Here is a 20,302-nt window from a genome sequence, read left to right on the forward strand (position 1 = left end):
TAGTTTGACTGACAGTGTGTACGTCCATACAACGCTTTAGCCCTGCCCTCTTGAGAAAATGCAGGTATGTGACGCGGATTTCTGTTCTAATCTGAAGAGCTGTCCTAAACAAGGCCTTCAAAAGAGTCGTCTAGGTGTGATAGTTTAAGGTAAAGCCTCAGATCTTGCAAATTTCCGGGGGACCTTTTCGTGTGCGTGCGTGCGTGTGTGTGTGTGTGTGTGTGTGTGTGTGTGTGTTTAGTCGATAACCAAAATTTTTAGGCCCACAGGTGACAAGTTCGTCAACCCAGTTACCTTCTTCTATCTCGTCAGTTCACTCACCTAGAGGAGAACCGAGTTTCAAAGGTAGCGGTTCGTTCTCCTCCACGTGATTTACAGAATCGGTGTCAAAGTACAAGGCTCTAAGGCCTCGTACAGTTTTAAACGGGCTTGACAGCGTGAATTCTTTCGCTTCTCTCAGCGGTCTCCTAGATCTAGTATTCAAAAATATGTCTTGTTAAAGTTGGTTTTGTATATAATCATATCGAAATGTTTGATAAAGAATTATGGTGACGCCACACGTGAAAATATCTCCTTTCCCTCAGACACTCGATGAGAGAAACATGATATTTCACTCGACACATGAAATATCCTCTAGATCTATGTATTTTTTTTGTGGTTTACTAAAGTTGATATTTTGACTTATGGCTGTGCCACTCATGAAAATACTAACTTTGTCAGATCACATGATGAGATAAATTCATGCTATCATCATTAGTTTTACAAGGAAGACAAATTTATTCTTTGTATTTACACTGTGATATATTTCTCGTCTTGATTAAAGTATCAATATTGTCAAAATGGTCACACCACTTGACTTAATGAAAATAAACTAAAGTTCTAAAGATTGTTAACAATAGCAAAATATTACATCATAACAATATAATTATTGCATACTGACACAGTAAGAAAAACTAATCTAAAATCTAAAATCATCTAATATTTCCATTTATATGATTAAGAATCAATAATGCATTACATGGCATTTGCTTTCCAAAAAGAAATTATTTTGTTTTAAAAGTTTCGAAGCATGTTTGTGTAGAAAAAACCCAGATTGATTTCACAATTAAACAAATGGAATAAATGAGCTGCAATGGTTGCAATTAATACTCATGGGAATTACACAACATTTATGAAAATAACTCTGTTTATAGTAATCTCAATCTCAATTTATGAATTTAAAATATTTGAATACAGACTGTTAAAGATTTAGATCTATCTGTTTCTGTACATTACATAAAGATCGACCCATGAAGATCCAGGGTAGAATAGGTCTTCAGCAACCCATGCTTGCTGTAAAAGGCGACTATGATAGATAGACTCATCATAAATGTTTTTCTTGTTATTGGTTCCATGTTTATGACTATTATTACTTTTGTTGGCGGCCATCTTGGATTTGACCTATTTTCGGATGGTTCCCCATGTCCGATTTCGGTAAACTTTTTTTTAATTTTATTGCATAGGTGCCAAGGCACCAAAATCCAGCAATAAACCTTTTCCGTCAATTTTGTTGAACCTGGACCTTTTAATTACTGGACTACATCGTAAAAGGCGACCTACGGAATCGGTTGGTCAGGCTCGCTGACTTGGTTGATGCATGTCATCGATCCCAATTGCGTGCATCGGTGCTCATGATATCAATCACTGGATTGTCTGGTCAAGACTCAATTATTTACAGACCGCCGCCATATAGCTGGAATATTGCTGAGTGGGGCGTAAAACAACATACAAACATGAAGGTCACATGTAGATTGAACATTTACTGGCCATAAATTAGTTGGTTTTATTTATTTATTTCATGACATGATTAATTTGGTAGAGAAAAGTAAATAACATTTTGGTAGAAATATTGTTTACAAAATTGCAAATCAGACTGTACTTCACTTTAAATATTCACACACCCTTTATGTAATAACTAAGTTGAAATATCACACCTCATGCTATCTTGTCTGTCAACATTGACAATTAAAATAACGACTGTTCACAATCACAACAGCACAAGTAGATCTAGCTAGAGGTCTAATATTTTATTGGAATGTATTTGAGTTCATTACAATTTACATCAAATACACAACTGGAGCAAATTCTGATTTGTTTATGATTGTAAACCTCAATAGGTTTACAATAAGATAAATAAAATCAACATATCAATTTAGTTAGTGTCTGACATCTTTCCAGATATGGTCAAAAGGTCAATATTTGCTACTCGACTTCAATTGCAATTAAGTCCCAAAGTTATTCAAATTCACACCCTGACTAAAACACATAAATAAATAGTTTGGGATAATGGTGTGTAAACAAGGAATTATTCGTTACACGATCCCAGTAGGATTTGAATTAAGTCTGTTCAGCTACCATAAACTGTATTGGGAGTTACAAGGTGGTCATGGATATATGAAATTGAAATCACAACAGAACGGCCAGACTCACGTGCTGAATTTATATCAGTAAGGAGACCAGATAACAGTAGAATATTTTGTCAATGAAAAGAATAGGAATACTGTTCAACAGTTACGATAAATGTAGCCATGATAGTCCCGGAATGGTTAAATTGTCACATGGCTCGGAGATTTGGTTCATTCCGTGTCATATTATCCCGACGTCAGGGACGATGCTCATAATATCAATCACTGGTTTATCTTGTGATCAGTCGATTATTTACAGGCCGCCGTCATAGAGTTGGAATATAGCTGAGTGCGGCGTTAAAAACATACAAACACAAGTCACATGGACCATAGCCATTAACATGGGCCACAGTCATACATGCATTAATGCTGTTGTACTGTGAGTATAACTACAGGGAATGGATGATGTCAAAGATAATACTTGTGTCACCCTGACCCGTGTTAGCCCTGAACACGGTCAGTTGTCTGTGGCGAATGTTCAAAGGTATCTCTCTCACAACAATAGCTCACCCCTCTTCTCTATCAAGAGGCCCATTTAGGGTGACGGAAAATTATCAATCGAAACATGACTCAATCTGTAACAAGTAGAGTGCTGCACCCAGACAACGAGATGTACGAATCTATAAAGTACATTGGTATGTCTAATTCCGTACAGTCAGGGAGCACGGGTGGCCCAGGCGTCTATAAGGCGTCGCCATTCGCTGTGCAGAGTTACAACCTTGGTCACGCCAGAAACCTATGATTGTGGTTTCGAGTCCCGGTTCGCCCCAATTATGTTTCTAGGTTTGTCAGCGGCATACCCGTGCACGTGGGTTTCACCGAAGTGGCTAAACGTCTGAGACCTGCATCACTTCGGGCTTTCCTCCCACATTAAGTTCACACGCTGTGGTTTAACGGGAATACTGTTAAAAGCGGCGTTAAATTCAACTCAACTCAACCTTACAGTCATAAACGTTTATTAAGATTTATAACAACCCTGATCAGGCCCCTATGCTTGTCACGAGGGAGGAGGTACATCACGTGATCAGTCTGTACCTTGATCTCAAAGCCCTGCCAGACACGACAGAGAGTAGAACGTAAGACCTTTCTTGCTCTCTTGAAGAATATGTATATTGTTAAATGTCTAAATTTATTCTAAAATTAATCTTTCTATGCATAGAAAATATTCTATTTGAGAAATCTTGCTTCAAACTCTTTGAAAGAGGTCGTGCGCTCCAACTGTATGATGTGGGGGGAGTGTCGCGGATATCCTATATAGACGTGGTCAATGTTCGTTGTTTTATTATTCGTTAAATACATGAGCATGAGCGACGCCTATAGAAAAATACGTAAAATATGTATATATCTATAGATAATAATATTTAGGGGGTGGGGGCGGCAGTTTCACATAAGGGGTATTAAGGGTCAGTTTCATGTAAAGAGGGTATTGAGGTAAATTTTCATGTAAAATAGCCGAATGCTCTTGCCTTATATGTATACAAAGTGTCATATGGAGAAATACTCATACTACTACTGTTATGCCTTGAACAAGCGTGAACAATCAGTTCTTGGGAAATATTTGTGGAAGACATTTCCAAAATATGGAAAAATACCTCAGTTGATCCTTTTCTGCCAAGGCTTGAAAATTGTGAAAACACTAGCAGAAGAACGGAAACTGGTTTCAATGGTTATTTTTCAAAGGGGGCGGTCGGGTAGCCTAGTGGTCAAAGCGTTCGCTCGTCACGCCGAAGACCCGGGTTCGAATCCCGACATGGGTACAATGTGAGAAGCCCATTTCTGGTATCCCCCGCCGTGACATTGCTGGAATATTGCTAAAAGCACTCACTATTTTTCAAAGTCTCTGAACATATTACGACCGCCTCCGTAGTGTAGTGAATAGAGCCTGCAGAAGGTCGGTGGTTTGATCCCCGGCCGCGTCATACCAAAATACGTTAAAGATGGTACTTGTTGTTGCCCTGTCTGATACTCAGCGTTAAAATCATTAAAATCGGCATTAGTCCAGACTAAGTAGTCACGCATGCAGGTACGCATATACACGTCACTTTATAAGTGCAATAATCTTGAACGCAAATTAAACCGGGGGCACGGGTGGCCCAGTCGGCTAAGGCGCCGCGATTCGCTGTGCAGAGTTGCGTCCCTTGGGCACGCCAGAAACCTATGATTGTGGGTTCGAATCCCGGTTCGCCCCAATTATGTTTCTAGGTTTGTCAGCACCATACCCGTGCTCGTGGGTTTCACCGAAGTGGTAAACGTCTAAGACCTGCATCACTTCGGGCTTTCCTCCAACAGTAAGCTGACACGCCGTGATATAACTGGAATAATGTTAAAAGTGGCGTTAAACCCAACTCACTCACTCACTCACTCAAATTAAACCAATTCGTAAACAAAATTCACTGCCAAAAAATATATTTAGCAAATGTCGAAATTTAAATGACAAGAAATATTCTTCTTGTTCCACAAACTGTTGTTGAGCTAAATGAATGACACGACAGTTTTCTACTAAGTTTATAATAGTAATATTTTTTTACTTATCCTGCATTACTCCTTAAAGCATATTACTGCTTGTTCTTGACAGGGATAAGAGCTGTGTGAGTGTCTTTGCTTGAAGAAGTTGCTCCAACTAGCTCAGAGGCCAGCCCATCACGCAGCTCCCACGTGACCAAAGGAAGTGACGTCACGGATCCTCACATCACTCTTGTCACTTGATGAGAGAAGACCTTTTTTTGTTGTTGTAACATTAAACTGATTCCAACCCTCACGTGTTTGCTATCTGAGTTAATGTTGTTTTGTCTATGTGTTGTGCCTACGGTTTGTATTTTGTACATTCTATGTTTGATAAACATGTGCATAACGTTATTAGACACTTACTGGCGTTTTCTCAAAAGAAATCATAAGGCCGGGTGTCTTGTTGCTCCAAGTAGCCATCTTGAATATTTTGCGTTGCCAGCAGTTTGTGAACTGGTTTGCGTTCTATGTTCTTTTCCTTGGTACCCCACGATTAACGTATCCTCGCAAGAATTGTTTGTTTTGTTGTATGTTGTCTTACGTTTGTCGTAATATTTGTTTCATAAACCCACACAGTGGGATAAAGAAATTATAGCATACATAATCGGTCGGGGACGCATTGTGATTTTACACTGCTTCGTTGCAGATATCATGCCCTCCTGCTCAAAGTGTCGGCGTGGGATTCCCACCCCCTGTGCCTTAATGTTTACTGCTTTCACCCACAGCTTTCAGACAGTACCCCCGTGTGTGCAGAACACAGCAGGCCAGGAAACACCGGCGCACGATGTCAGACTACTCTGAGGTTTCGCCTTATAGATCGGCCATCTCGGATGACCACCCCCTGACCCCATGTGCTACCTTGATGTCGGACCCCAATGGTTGTAGTCTCTACCCAGAGCACTTTGACAACCACGACAGCGTCTATCTTTACGGCGGTGACCACCGTGACGCCCGGCGTGGCGCTCACTATCGCTCACTATCCTCCGGACAGACGCTCGGTCTCCCACAGGCGCTCACTATCCTCCGGACTGACGCTCGGTCTCCCACAGGCGCTCACTATCCTCCGGACAGACGCTCGGTCTCCCACAGGCGCTCACTATCCTCCGGACTGACGCTCGGTCTCCCACAGGCGCTCACTATCCTCCGGACAGACGCTCGGTCTCCCACAGGCGCTCACTATCCTCCGGACTGACGCTCGGTCTCCCACAGGCGCTCACTATCCTCCGGACAGACGCTCGGTCTCCCACAGGCACCCCCGCCTACGGCACTGACGCCCATGATAGACGCCTCTCTCCTCCAGTACATTCAGTACTTACAGGCGCCTCTACAAGCGCCTCCCATAGCGCCTCTGCAGACGCCTCTACTAGCGCCTATACAGATAGCGCCTATCCTTAAACAGCGCTGATACAGACGCCAGCGCCTCGTCGGGCGCCTATACAGACGGCTTTACAAAAGCACCGTCTACAGCGTCCATAAAGGCGTCTATCCTGGCGTCTCGGTTTGCGCCTATCCTTGCGCCTCTACAGACGCACACCCGGAACAACCGCGCAGACAGACGATTAGCCATTCCACGATGTCCTTGTGGCTACCTGCTCTCATTCTACAGGCCTATGAGGTCGTCAGCTCCCCAGGGCCAACTACCCCCGGAGGCCAGAGCTGTCGCTGGACACTTGATGGGCGTCCCTACAACGGCGCTCCAACACCTCCCAAGGTCCTGGAAGCGCCTAACCTCGTGGTGACGGTTCTGTGGAAATCTCCCGCCAATTCTCCTCGTCTATCAACGTTGGTTGAACGTTTCTTCGGAGAAAGCGAACGGACTCTCAAAGATGTCCCTACCCACGGCGTCTGGTAGATATTATCTGCATCAGAGCTGACGATCACAACCCCATGACCGATTCGGTATTCAACAGAATCGTCATATGCTTCCGGGTACCCAACAGGGTCATCGTCACAGTTCCTACTCAGAACTCGGACACACCACTGGTCTGTCAACCACAGGGTTCACAGGGGATTGGCCGTGTCTGGAGCTTGAACTAGTCCATTCAGCATACGGGGCTACAGTTTACTGCGCAGGACGACATACATGTCACGTGTCAAGAACAACGACTGTAAACATTGTCGACCGTAATCAGGTCAACCGACCTTATGGGATCCGTGCAGTGTATTTGTACAGACTGTCTTGCATGGTCGCTTATGCATAACACTGCAACCACTCTACCAGACGCCTGTCGCTGTACATCAATGACTCAATCTCGAGTCTCAGCCTTCGCCCAAGACGAGACGGCTCTCAAGACCCTGGCTAGGGTGTCACAGCCAGCCTTCGCTAAGGCGTCCCGGTCTGGCTCATAGCAGCCGCGACGCTACACCATCCAGCCCCAGTGGCGCGGTACCACATCAACCTCTCTGGGTAGAGGCAAAGGCAGGGCATTGGGCCCATAACAGTCCCGCCGTGGCCACTCCAACGGAGGTAATGCCGACCGCAGGGACTTCCAGTGAATAGCCAGACAAGCACGACTGGGACTTCCACCCCCAGCCGTCCAAGTTGTCGACACTCCAGTACGTGGGAGACTGGGTCGTTGCTGGCAAACTTGTGACATCCAGAGCAGCAAGGGCCATCAAGATGGCACTTCGCCCAACCACCAGAAGCCTCTATGATGACAAGTGGCAATCCTTCGAGAACCTTTGCAGGGGAAAGCACCTAGACCCCACATCTGCATCGCTCCGATTCCTGGCCGAGTTCATGCTCCATCTGCGTCACAAGTGTAAGTTCAAGGGCAGTACCATCATGACCGCGCATGACGTAAATCCCGGAACTACAGGCTCTGATCCGTTCATTCAGGCTGGAAGACCAAAGGGCGAAATGTCGTACACCAGCTTGGGGCTTGAACGTCATTCTCACCTTGCTGAGAGACGCTCCTTTTGAGCCACTCGAAACGTCGTCATTCTACAAGCTGACGGAAAAGACGGTCTTCCTACTGGCGCTCGCCACAGCAGCCCGTGTCAGTGAACTACACGCCCTAGTTGTCACATGGGTCCTCTTTGAGCAGGGAGCACATGGAGCCTAGCATCTGGGCCTGTGCTGGGACTTCACTGCAAAGAATCAGCTCCCAGATCGTTTCTCATCCCCCCTCTTTCATCGATTGTGGGCGCGGAAGATGATCTAGAGCTCCGTCTATGTCCGGTTAGAGCACTTCGTTGCTACATCCGACGATACAAGGAAAACTGTAGACAACGACAACACCTCTTCGTACCAGTATCTGCGACCTCGCGAGCGGAAGTCAGCCCTCTGGCTACGAGCCATCATCCTCCAGGCCTACGAGGCAGCAGATTGGACCCCCAACGCTCCAACAACCTGCATGAGATCCGGGCGGTCGCCTCCACCATGGCGCTACACAGCAACTGCTCTCTACGCGGCATCATGGAGGGATTTTCTGGCGATCCAACACGGTCTTCGCCAGTCACTACCTGCGAGACGTCGCATTGGAAGATGTGCAAGGCACGCACAGCTTTGGTCCGTTACTAGTGGCCCAGCAGGTCCCCACTACTACACGCCATTGACCAGCCCTCCAAGTCCAGAGCCGGCCATTCGACCCCCCTGGCGTAAGACCTGGACTAGAAGGTTCATGCCACATTTGCATATGGCTCGGTGCTCCAGTCTTGACCTAACCGAACGTTATTGTCAGGCTGCGCAGTACTAGGACACAACGCATAACTGACTCTTCCCTTCCATGTAATGGTCATCCAGGCCGACCACAGCTGAAGACGGGCTTACAGAAACGGAGTTTCCTATACATGAAGTGGTCACCTGATGCCGACCACACAGCCGAGGACGGGCTGAGGGAATTGGAGGTTCCCACACATGGAGTGGTCACCCAATGTCGACCATACAGCCAAGGATTGGCAAGGGAACAGAGCCTGCAAATAACAGATGAAAGTCCACATCTCAAGGTATGCCCACCTCCAATTCCGTCCAGATGCATTAAGGAGTAATGCAGGATAAGTAAAAAATCTAGTAAAATCCTAGCTATTTTTTTTATATTTGTATACTTATCCTGCATAACTGTGTCTAAAGGGACCCCCATCGCAGATCTTCCTCTCCACGATGCCTTCCGATGTTTCGGACTACAGAGTAATGTGTGGATCCGTGACGTCACTTCCTTTGATCACGTGGGGGCTGCGTGATGGGCTGGTTGGAGCAACTTCTTCAAGCAAAGACCCTCACGCAGCTCTTTTCTCTGTCAAGAACAAGCAGTAATATGCATTAAGGAGTAATGCAGGATAAGTATACAAATATAAAAAAATATCTAGCATTTTACTAGTATTATCATTCAATTCCAAAATCAAAACATGTCTTCGAATTCGCACACGTTCTTTCTGCGAATTCAATGTAAAATTGTCGCAACAATAAGTCACTGTCTACCAGTAAACGAGCAGTTGAAGGACGTAAGTTCAATTTCTTACCACCCGGGCTGATATGGTTTGCCGATACAAAATGCCATGACAAGCCATGCCAGGCCATCTTCCTGAGGCAAGGGAGTTAACTGACTGTAAAAGTCCATTTTCCACCTTTGCCGCGAACTAGGCTGCAATTATTGAGTTACAATTTGGCTGAACTGGCGAGTCTATTCATAGTCTGGTGTATCAACAACATGGATTTCAGAATGCAGATTTCAGTCGACTGCAGGATTTGCAAAGCAGATAATTATTATGCAAATTCTTTATTGTTTTTGATGAAGTAGTCATGGGATTTGATGCATTTCGCGAGGTAAGACCCGTTTTTTTACAATACAGACCCTGACTACCGAGCAGATCGTCTTGACTGGGCGCCGCCATTTTGTTTAAAGCAAATGCAAATAAGGGAGATGGAATCCGATTGGTCAATAGGAGGAACATAGAAGGGACATAACTCGTAATAGCCACTGGTGGCGCTACAATCGAGCCTGGAAAGTCCAGCCTAGTTCGGCAAGGGAGGAGTCAGTTAACTCCCTTGCCTCAGGGAGAAACGTCATCCCTGCAGGGGATGTAATTGGGTCTGATAATGTGAGTGTCTGTGACAAGATTCCAGAACCAGATATACATCTGTGTTTCACAACAGTTTCATCAACATAACAAATTTAAGATTGACTTTGGCTGTAAAGTATCAAATCTCACATCTGCCTCACAAAATATGTTAACACCTGGTTAACCAAATGTAAAGTGAATGGTTTACAAATTTCGAGAGTTTTTGAAATATAGTACATTTACAATTTTGAAATGATAATTCCAACTCAGAATTTTTTCATCATTTCGTCAGTAGTTATTCTATAATTTTAATTTACAGTTGTTACCATTGGCCAGATTCTGCACTTCAGAATAGTGATCAAATACCAAAGTATTTTTAACATGTTTAAGTGGTATTTGTTTAGATTTGATAAATCAATTTATAAAAAACAGTTTGACGCCAAGATGTTGTCTGAAAGTAGTTGGTACCTTGTCATGTCTTTGCTTCTTCCATGGTGCTGGACATGGTACCTCTTCTTTGTTTATTTGTTGTTAAATGCAGCACTCGGCAATATTCCAGCTATATGATGGCGGTCTGTAAATAATCGAGTCTGGACCAGACAATCCAGTGATTGACATCATGAACATCGATCCCCGCAATTGGAATCGATGACATGCATCAACCAAGTCAGCGAGTCTGACCACCCCGTTAGTCACCTCTTACAACAAGACCTATCCTACCCCGAATCTTCACGGGTCAACCTCTTCTTATTAAGATGTGGCTTTAACGTTATAGGTGAGGTGAATTGGTATTATTGCACTTGCGATAAGCATGCACATGTGTTTGTGTGGATGCTTGTACTAGTTCGAACTGATGCCAATTTATAGTGCTAGCTCACAGATACCATGCCTCAATTTACATGAATACCCCACTCAGACACAATACAGTGACTCCGAGCCACATAATGCCGAGCGCCAGACGGGATAACGACCGGGGATCGAACCCAGGACCTTCCCTTCTCCGGCGCTCATCCACTAGACCACGGAGACGGTCCTTTAACATTATAACTAGTAGTTTGTCACAGAGCAGTGTGTGGCTATTTTACACTGATGTCTGGGTCAAATAAGTTTTTTGGGTAATATTTGTTGGAAGGTGGTTACATTATGGTTAGGTATAAGACAGCTACACGATCGCAACAACAATAAAGAGCGAAGCGTGGTTTATTTCACAGTAATTCATTGCTCTATCATGACGTCATTTCTGGAGTTTCAAACATATGCTTCCAACTTGATGATGTTGTCAATTTGACATTATATTTTAGAGGTAAGTGTCTGGTGAGCTTGGCAACGCAAACAAACATAGTGCCCGAACGATCGCATCCAAGAAAATGGGAGAAATATGACAATTGGTATTGCGAGAATAGGTACAGATAATCCAAGTGAGGATTGTGAGAATATGCGGGAAATTCTAAACTTAAACATAATATTCATAAAATGGACTTTTCTGACATTGATCAGGGAGTCTTCATCATTTAAATATGGGAATTGTTTTATAAAGCTTGTACATTTTATGAACATCCTTAAAGAGGATGTACATTATGTTGATATCTCATATAAGAAATAAACAGCTCATGGTCATCGACCCCTTTATGGTTTATTCTCCAAAATATTCATTATTACTACAATTGGTATTTTTTCTTTTACTAGCAATTATTGGATGAATGTGGTCAGACATATTTGTCCTTTTGTCTAGTTGGCTCAGTGTGACCTATGTATCCTCTAGGTAACAGGTAGGGTTCTCAACCCCATTGGGCGTGCGCCCTAAGGGGCTTCTATCTGGCACCATGACACTGTCTCCATGGCATGACCACACATGCAAAATGCCTCATACCATTGATAATAATTCGCTTTGGAGAATTTTACTGACATTTTATGCAAACTTGGGGGGGGGGGGGGGGGGGGGGGGGGGGGGGTGATATGGGCCTCGAATCAAGTCTAGATGAATCCAGGGGATATCACTTGATCGTGTCCAATAAACATAGGGCCACTGTCGGGACAACATCAAGTCTGTGGTCCTTAAGACAAACTTAACTCAGATGCCAGTGACTTTCATTGTCAGTCAGCAACATTTGAATATTTACATGTACAGCGGTGAGACTGGTAAGATGTGTAGTAAGGTGAAGGTTACTGTCAGAACAAGGGCAAGGTTGTGGTCATTAAAACATTGATATGCTTGGGTTTCATTTTCAGTTCAGATAAGGACCGTTGTCTTAAGTGGTCATGACCACTTCTGTTGAGCAGTTTGACCAGGAACCTGAAGGTCACGTGACCTTTTTTGAAGGATTCTGAAGGCAACATTGACATGGCCAGTTCAGATGAGGAATATCTCGCTGCAGAGGAGGACTCTGGCAACAGCGTGGTCAGTTCAGACGAGGAACCTGGAGGTCACCTGGTAATGGCAGGTTCAGCCGGGCGCGAGGATGACCTTGACCCAGTGAGCCAGCCACCTGTCACCAGACTAGGTTCAGGTGGGTGTCACTGGTGTCCTTGACCTTCATAAGGCCACACTTTTTTGGGGTTTGTTTCACAGATTTATTCCAGCTTTTCCACACATATAGAATTTACTCACTCCCTCACTTTATATTTAATTTTATTTTCTCAATGGACCGACTGCGATCAGGAGGGGAAGCGGGCCCATGAAACAAAAAATAAATGTGTGGCCTAAGGTCACCATGTTTGTCATTTATGAAATTGACCCAGGAAGATTTAAATTTACAATGTCTCTCATCAGGAAATGTGTTCCTTCAGTTATCGAGATTGGTGATGGCAGGACTAACAATATGCTGACCAGCTGGACAAATGCTGAGTGGCTAATGCAAAAATAATGATGATGGACTCTCTTGCACTACCTCCACAAGTTTATTTGTTAAGTTAGGGCTGATTGACAAGTAGTACACGTCACTCTCAAGAAATGCATCTGATTCAAAGTTTGTGGCCATGGTTACCAATGATTCCTCATTGGTGTTGACAGGTGACCATCCTCCAGGGGCCTCCCAGGTGGCCAACACTCTGAACATCATCACTGGACAAGCCGGACAAGGAACACTCGGGAGAGGTGAGAGCGTTCATGGCTGTAAGATGAGTGAATAACAACAATCTCTCTCTCTCTCTCACGATACGATACACAAAACATTTATATCTGTATATCAATACATGATGATACACTCCCTAAAATACATTACTTATTTCAGTATAAATGACACCTCCCGACCCTCCCCCCCCCATCCGATCGTGTTGTAGTAAAATATTGCTAAAGGAGTTGTAATTGTTGTAATTAGCGTGGTTCAAAGTTCAGGAATTGAACTAGCAACAAGCAGCAAACTTTTCCCTTTGGAGTTTCTCTGACATATCTAGTCAAGATATTTTCACTCGTGATATGTATCGTTTCACCCCTAACGTTTAACAGCATTGCATGTATTTTATTGATATGGTAAATACAATCAAAACTATAGATTTTCCTAACTGAACATGATACTATTGATCGGAAACTGATTTAACAATCAATTTATTGACTTAAAGTGCATACCAATAGCAATATCTCGATATTTTGATTTATCGTGACACCCGACTATGAAATAGCCAACTATGTTGTTTTGTTCTATGTTTGTATCCTAATGTTTCCTTGTGTGGTAAATGCTTTTCATTTGTTCACAGATACTCTGGATTTACGCACAAACGAAGCGAGGAAGATGTTTATTCCAACTGAAGCCTACAAAGAAGTGAAACAAAAACTGAAGACATTTGGTCATGTGACCATCTGCGGGGCTTCAGGAGAGGGCAAGACAACGATGGCTCTGGTGTTGGGTTCACAGTATGGACCCAAGGGCTACGCGGTCGTGTTTGTGGACAACCTGGAGAAGTTTGACCTAGACCTCTGTCTTAGTAGACACCCCAGAGTATTTCTCATAGTAGATGACATGTTTGGTACTGTTGGATTATCTGCAAATACTTCACAGGTGAAATCCTTTCTAAACAACCTTCTCCTCCATTTAGAACACAAGCAGACAGCAGAGGAACTGCAGTCAGAAGAAGATGACGGAGATAAATCCAGAAAGAAAGTGCAGGGCCAAAGAGAAAGTCAAGCAAAGGATGTTCGTGTTATCTTCACGTCGAAGTCATACAACTTCCATGATGGACTTGCAAAACTGCAGTACAACAGTTTCAAACTGTTCAAGAGTCAAACAGTAATGGATTTAACTAAGCAAGATAAATACTGGCTTTCTGACACCGAGAAAAGGACAATATTTGAACGACATAGGAATGCTCTTGGTGACTGTTCCATGCAACATATACCTGATTACAGTGAGCTGGAAATCAATTCAAATATCTTTGGATTCCCTCTTATTTGTAAACTTTGTTTTGAATTGTCATCATTCTTCAAAAATGCAAAATTATTTTTCAAGGAACCACTGTTTTATCTTAGGTTAGAACTAAAGCATTTACTTGAAGAGAGAAACGATCGATCAGCCATTTTGGCTCTGATGCTACTGTGTGAAAACAAATTGGACCTGACCAAGTTAGACAGTGGAGGCGAGGACAGGGAAATGGACAGCCTGGTCAAAACTGTTTTACAGCTGATGGCTGATGCTACACGTGCAGGCATGTACAAAGCAGCTAAAAGTTTGAGAGGAACATTCTTCACAAGAGGAGACACTGTTGGCTTTGCTCATTCTTCAATCTATGATGCTTGCGCCTGTGCCTTGTACAACATCAGTCCAATCTTTGTTTTGAAGCACTGCAGAGATGCCTTTCTGTTTGAAAGACTACAAGGTGATAAGGTTGATGAAACGAAAGTTGACGATCATCTCCATTTGATATATGTCTCAGAGAATTATGATGACCTCATTACCACAAGGTTTGCACAGTCAATTAAACAAGGACAGTTTTCTAAATCAGTGACACATCCAATTCTCAAACAAGACAGAACAGTTTCTATTTTGCTCAGCAAACTTCAGTGTGACGGGACAAAACATCTCCATCAGGATTCTATGGAGGAACCGTGGCTTCACAGGAAAGACAAAGGAAAATATTTTCTGTACTGGGCAGCTCTTGGACATAATGCACATCTAGTCACAGATATAGAACACACAACTGGAGAAGAGTTCACTCAAGGAGAGATCAGTGAGGCAATGGAAGGATGTGCACAAAGCAACAATGTGACAGTATTGAAATGGTTGTTCACGAGGAGTGAAAGACCTGACTATCTATTGACACTGAACAGACTTTTGCTGGTAGCAGCTGAATATGGCAGCTCGGACACACTTGTATGTCTACTGCAGGAAGGCGCTGATATTAACACAAGTGACAAGTACATGCAAAATGTCTTTCACCTGGTCTGCAAGTCAGGAATGGAAAAATCCCTCAAAGTCTTGTTAAACTTGAAACCTGGGAATAATGTTATAAACTCTATTGATGTGAATGGCAGAACCCCTGTCATGGTTGCAGCACACACAGGATCAGAGGAATGTTTACAGTTACTGAGCAAAGTATCACAAATGGATGTGATAGACAAGTATAGAAATGAAATTATTCACCTTGCCTGTCAGGGTGGGAACACAGCTATAGTACAACATCTCCTGTCACCTTCTAACATCAACAGTAGAGGGAGTCATGGATTCACACCAGCAATGGTTGCAGCTTTCAAGGGACATCAAAGTGTGTTTGACCTCCTTGAGGCAAACCAAGCTGACCTCACACTGGTTGATACATCTGATGATAGTTTACTTCATCTTGCCTGTCAGGGTGGGAACACAGCTATAGTACAACATCTCCTGTCTCCTTCTAACATCAACAGTATAGGCAGACATGGATTGACACCAGCAATGAAGGCAGCTGTCTGTGGACATGAAAGTGTGTTTGACCTCCTTGTGTCAAACCAAGCTGACCTCACACTGGTGGATACATCCGGTGATAGTTTACTTCTTCTTGCCTGTCAGGGTGGGAACACAGCTATAGTACAACATGTCCTGTCTCCTTCTAACATCAACAACAGAGGGGAGCTTCGAAGGACTCCGTTGATGAAGGCAGCTGTCTATGGGAATCAAAGTGTGTTTGACCTCCTTGTGGCAAACCAAGCTGACCTCACACTGGTGGATACATTTGGTGATAGTTTACTTCATCTTGCCTGTCAGGGTGGGAACACAGCTATAGTACAACATCTCCTGTCTCCTAACATCAACAGTATAGGCAGACATGGATGGACACCAGCGATGTTTGCAGCTGTCTGTGCACACCAAAGTGTGTTTGACCTCCTTGTGTCAAACCAAGCTGACCTGACACTGGTGGATACATTTGGTGATAGTTTACTTCATCTTGCCTGTCAGGGTGGGAACACAGCTATAGTACAACATCTCCTGTCTCCTTCTAACATCAACAGTAGAGGCAGACATGGATGGACACCAGCGATGTTTGCAGCTGTCAGTGGACATCAAAATGTGTTTGGCCTCCTTGTGGCAAACCAAGCTGACCTCACACTGGTTGATACATCTGGTGATAGTTTACTTCATCTTGCCTGTCAGGGTGGAAACACAGCTATAGTACAACATCTCCTGTCTCCTTCTAACATCAACAGTAGAGGCAGACATGGATTGACACCAGCAATGAAGGCAGCTATGCATGGACATGAAAGTGTGTTTGACCTCCTTGTGTCAAACCAAGCTGACCTCACACCGGTGGATACATCCGGTGATAGTTTACTTCATCTTGCCTGTCAGGGTGGAAACACAGCTATAGTACAACATGTCCTGTCTCCTTCTAACATCAACAACAGAGGGGAGCTTGGATGGACTCCATTGATGAGGGCAGCTGTCAGTGGGCATCAAAGTGTGTTTGACCTCCTTGTGGCAAACCAAGCTGACCTCACACTGGTGGATACATTTGGGGATAGTTTACTTCATCTTGCCTGTCAGGGTGGAAACACAGCAATAGTACAACATGTCCTGTCTCCTTCTAACATCAACAGTAGAGGCAGACACAGATGGACACCAGCTATGAGGGCAGCTGTCAGTGGACATCAAAGTGTGTTTGACCTCCTTGTGGCAAACCAAGCTGACCTCACACTGGTGGATACATTTGGTGATAGTTTACTTCATCTTGCCTGTCAGGGTGGGAACACAGCTATAGTTCAACATGTCCTGCCTCCGTCTAACATCAACAGTAGAGGCAGACATGGATGGACACCAGCGATGTTTGCAGCTGTCAGTGGGCATCAAAGTGTGTTTGACCTCCTTGTGGCAAACCAAGCTGACCTCACACTGGTGTCTACATCTGGTGATAGTTTACTTCATCTTGCCTGTCAGGGTGGGAACACCGCTTTTGTACAACATCTCCTGTCTCCTTCTAACATCAACAGCAGAGGCAGACATGGATGGACACCAGCGATGGTTGCAGCTGTCCATGGGCATCAAAGTGTGTTTGACCTCCTTGTGTCAAACCAAGCTGACCTCACACTGACGGCTACATTTGGTGATAGTTTACTTCATCTTGCCTGTGAGGGGGGAAACACAGCTATAGTACAACATCTTCTGTCTCCTTCTAACATGAACAGTAGAGGGATGCATGGATGCACACCTGTGATGAAAGCTGTATTCCATGGACATAAAGATGTGGTGGACCTCCTTGTGCAGCACAAAGCTGACCTCACACTTCTAACAGACAGTAATGAGGACATTGAATGTGTAGCTCAGAGGGGAGGACATCCTACACTAGCCAAGTATCTACAAACTGTTGAACAGCCAACTGATTAAACTGTCTCCTGAAACACCACAGAGGACTGTTCTTTCCAAAGTATACATGCACTTTCAAGCGAGGACACATATTGTTTTATGTACAGTCAATATTCTAGATGTCAATCAATAACAGATGAGCACTGGGCTCCTTTCTGTGGTCCAAAGTATTCTGCGTAACATATGTGAAACCGGGTAACTAGATTAATGTGAAAAAAATTGTATGTTGGACATTTGTTATTTGAATAGCTTATCAAAGCATTTGTGAGACAATACATGTACCTTGCCAGTGATTAGTACATGCCAACTTTACACAATTGTGTTGTATTGGACATGGGTTTCCCAAACAATGTTTGTCAATGAATTTGTTTTTCCCAAATGTTTTAGCCGATCTTGTTTCTCCATGAATGGATATATAGAGCAGCACACGCACTCAGATTAATTAATGTATTTGACAATTAGTTTACAGCTGTCAAACTGTGCTCTCAGTCACTCATCTGAATATTAGCTTGTCTCTCAGTTCATATTTGTTTGAGCATCATGGTTGATCTTTCCTGACCCCTTGAAGAATTTTGGGGGGCTGGTGGCCCAGTCATCTAAGACACAAGTATTCCCTGTGCAGAATTGCATGCCAGAAATCTCAGATAGTGGGTTCACATCCCAGATTTGCCCTGATTGCACTCTCCTTAAAACTGTCTTGCTCCCACCCATCTTCCCGAGGCAAGAGCGTCCACTAGACAGTTTATTATGAATGTCTTGTTTCCACCCTTGCCACACCAAGCCTTCTTTCCTGTGTTATATATGATTGGACTATCGTACGTATCAATAGTCCAATCAGAGAACGTTTCACAAAAACAACATCCACGACTGGTACACCTTCCTATGAAAGTGATTTACCTCTGCCAGTCTTTGTTTGTCCTTTTCATATTTTAAACCCACCAACTATTGCCTATGGTTTTGTGTAGGGGGTGAAATTGCGAATGTTTTCGTTATATGATAGACTAGGTCATCGCCTATGGTAGTCGCCATCTTTGTAAAGCTATACGAGATATGAACAGCAATCTGATTGGATATCGCGTTTCATTACAAGGGGTCGAGCCAAGAAAAGTTGCATTGATGTGGCAAGGGTAGAAAGTAGGCCTTGATATAGGCTATATGGCACGCTTGCCTCGGGAAGATGGCTCCTGCTAAACACAATACCTCTATCTGATTTGAATGAGATTGGACCTGATTAATTCTAGGTGTGTCAGCACATAGCTGTGCTTGTGGGTTTCACCACAGTAAATGTTTGTGACCAGAATCACTTTGGGCTTTCCTCCCACATGAAACTGTCGTGACTGAAAAACAGTTCAAAGTGGCTTTTAGAACAATTCACCTGCTCATCTCGATGATTGATCATAAATCATCTAAATTCATAAATTCTATTGTTTGGGGTTGGTGACCATTGACACTACGTTGGCATGAATATTATCAGCTTAGTTTTCTCAAAAGTACAAGAGGTACGGATTGTTTCTTCTGTGTCGAAACCGTTGAATATTTCTGAATGAAACATGCTGCACTAATCAGTCAACCGTGAACTGGGTTTTGATTTTGAAAAATACTGAACAGCATTATGTTTTTCTTCACTTCTTCACTGAACTGAAGGTTTCCAATGGCAATGAACCAAAAGTGGGATAAAAGTAGCCAAACTCCAACTGCACCAGACTGGTGGGATGTCATCTCCTGACTATTGTCAGCTTAATGATAATGTGCAAAAGGTACTGAGTGTTTCTTCTGTGGCTCAATTTGTATTCAAACCAAAGACAAGATAATGACTGTTAATAATCACTTGTGGTTGTGAACCCCGACTCAAACAACCCACTTCCATTCGTCAAATATAGGCCCATATGTATGCATCTTTGTCAACCAAGACATCCCGTGTTCCGATTAGCTGAGAAGTGTCACATGACGTGTTCATAATGCTTTCTCAATGCGACTTCAGATCATGTTCTGGGTCATTAAAAGTTCTCATTGGTGTATATACTTTTTGCACATTCTCTTCATCATTGATATATTAACACAACGTATCTTAAACAATAACACTTTTCTCAAAACTAACTGTGTAAAGCCACAATGTAATACATAAGTTAATTGGATATTAAATGATAAGTTATCATTGATACATGATCAAACCTTATTGGCAACATATCATTACTTTGTATATAAATGATAGTTTAGTTGTTTACATCAACCTATACATGTAGTTAATGTAATAAAGGACAAATTTGACTGCATAATGTTTGTTGCGTTTGTGTTTCTCAGCGTCCGAAGGTGACAATGTCCCGGGAATTTAAGGCTGAAAGTCTCCCAGTACCCCATGCTGTACCTGTGAAGATCGGGGTTATAATTGGCCTTCAGCAACCGATTCTTCTCGCTGGAGGTGACTAATGGGATCGAGTGGTCATCCATGCTGACTTGGTTGATGCATGCGATCGTATCCCAATGCTCGGGATGTCAATCACTGAATTGTCTGGTCCAGACTCAAGTATTTTTAGATCATCATCATTTTGGTGGAATATTGCCGAGTGTGGCCTCAAACAACAAAGGCCA

The 20,302-nt window shown here is 43.4% G+C and overlaps 1 protein-coding gene across 3 annotated transcripts; it reads left to right on the forward strand.

The window, feature by feature from the left end:
• The first annotated feature begins 3,484 nt into the window (after positions 1-3,484).
• LOC125374898 (serine/threonine-protein phosphatase 6 regulatory ankyrin repeat subunit A-like) lies at positions 3,485-17,915 on the forward strand. 3 transcript variants are annotated; one of them, XM_048386630.1, is made up of 4 exons: positions 3,485-3,520; positions 12,231-12,457; positions 12,961-13,044; positions 13,644-17,915. In XM_048386630.1, exons 2-4 carry the CDS (start codon positions 12,292-12,294, stop codon positions 17,732-17,734), a joined length of 4,341 nt encoding a protein of 1,446 aa, XP_048242587.1. In that variant the 5' UTR covers positions 3,485-3,520; positions 12,231-12,291; the 3' UTR covers positions 17,735-17,915. The 3 variants fall into 3 exon arrangements, with proteins under 3 accessions (XP_048242587.1, XP_048242585.1, XP_048242583.1); XM_048386628.1 differs by lacking the exon at positions 3,485-3,520 and adding an exon at positions 9,936-9,989 and having other exon boundaries at positions 12,180-12,457; XM_048386626.1 differs by lacking the exon at positions 3,485-3,520 and having other exon boundaries at positions 11,929-12,457.
• The last annotated feature ends 2,387 nt before the right edge of the window (positions 17,916-20,302 follow it).

Source organism: Haliotis rufescens, unplaced genomic scaffold (genome assembly GCF_023055435.1).
Source record: "Haliotis rufescens isolate VD_foot unplaced genomic scaffold, xgHalRufe1.0.p SCAF_10, whole genome shotgun sequence".
Taxonomy (NCBI): domain Eukaryota; kingdom Metazoa; phylum Mollusca; class Gastropoda; order Lepetellida; family Haliotidae; genus Haliotis; species Haliotis rufescens.

Excerpts from the sequence above, each read along its gene's own strand:
- LOC125374898 (XM_048386630.1), top strand. The coding sequence starts at position 12,292 with ATGGCCAGTTCAGATGAGGAATATCTCGCTGCAGAGGAGGACTCTGGC. Across the intron at positions 12,458-12,960 it reads TGTCACCAGACTAGGTTCAG|GTGACCATCCTCCAGGGGCC; the intron begins GTGGGTGTCACT and ends TGGTGTTGACAG. Across the intron at positions 13,045-13,643 it reads ACAAGGAACACTCGGGAGAG|ATACTCTGGATTTACGCACA; the intron begins GTGAGAGCGTTC and ends ATTTGTTCACAG.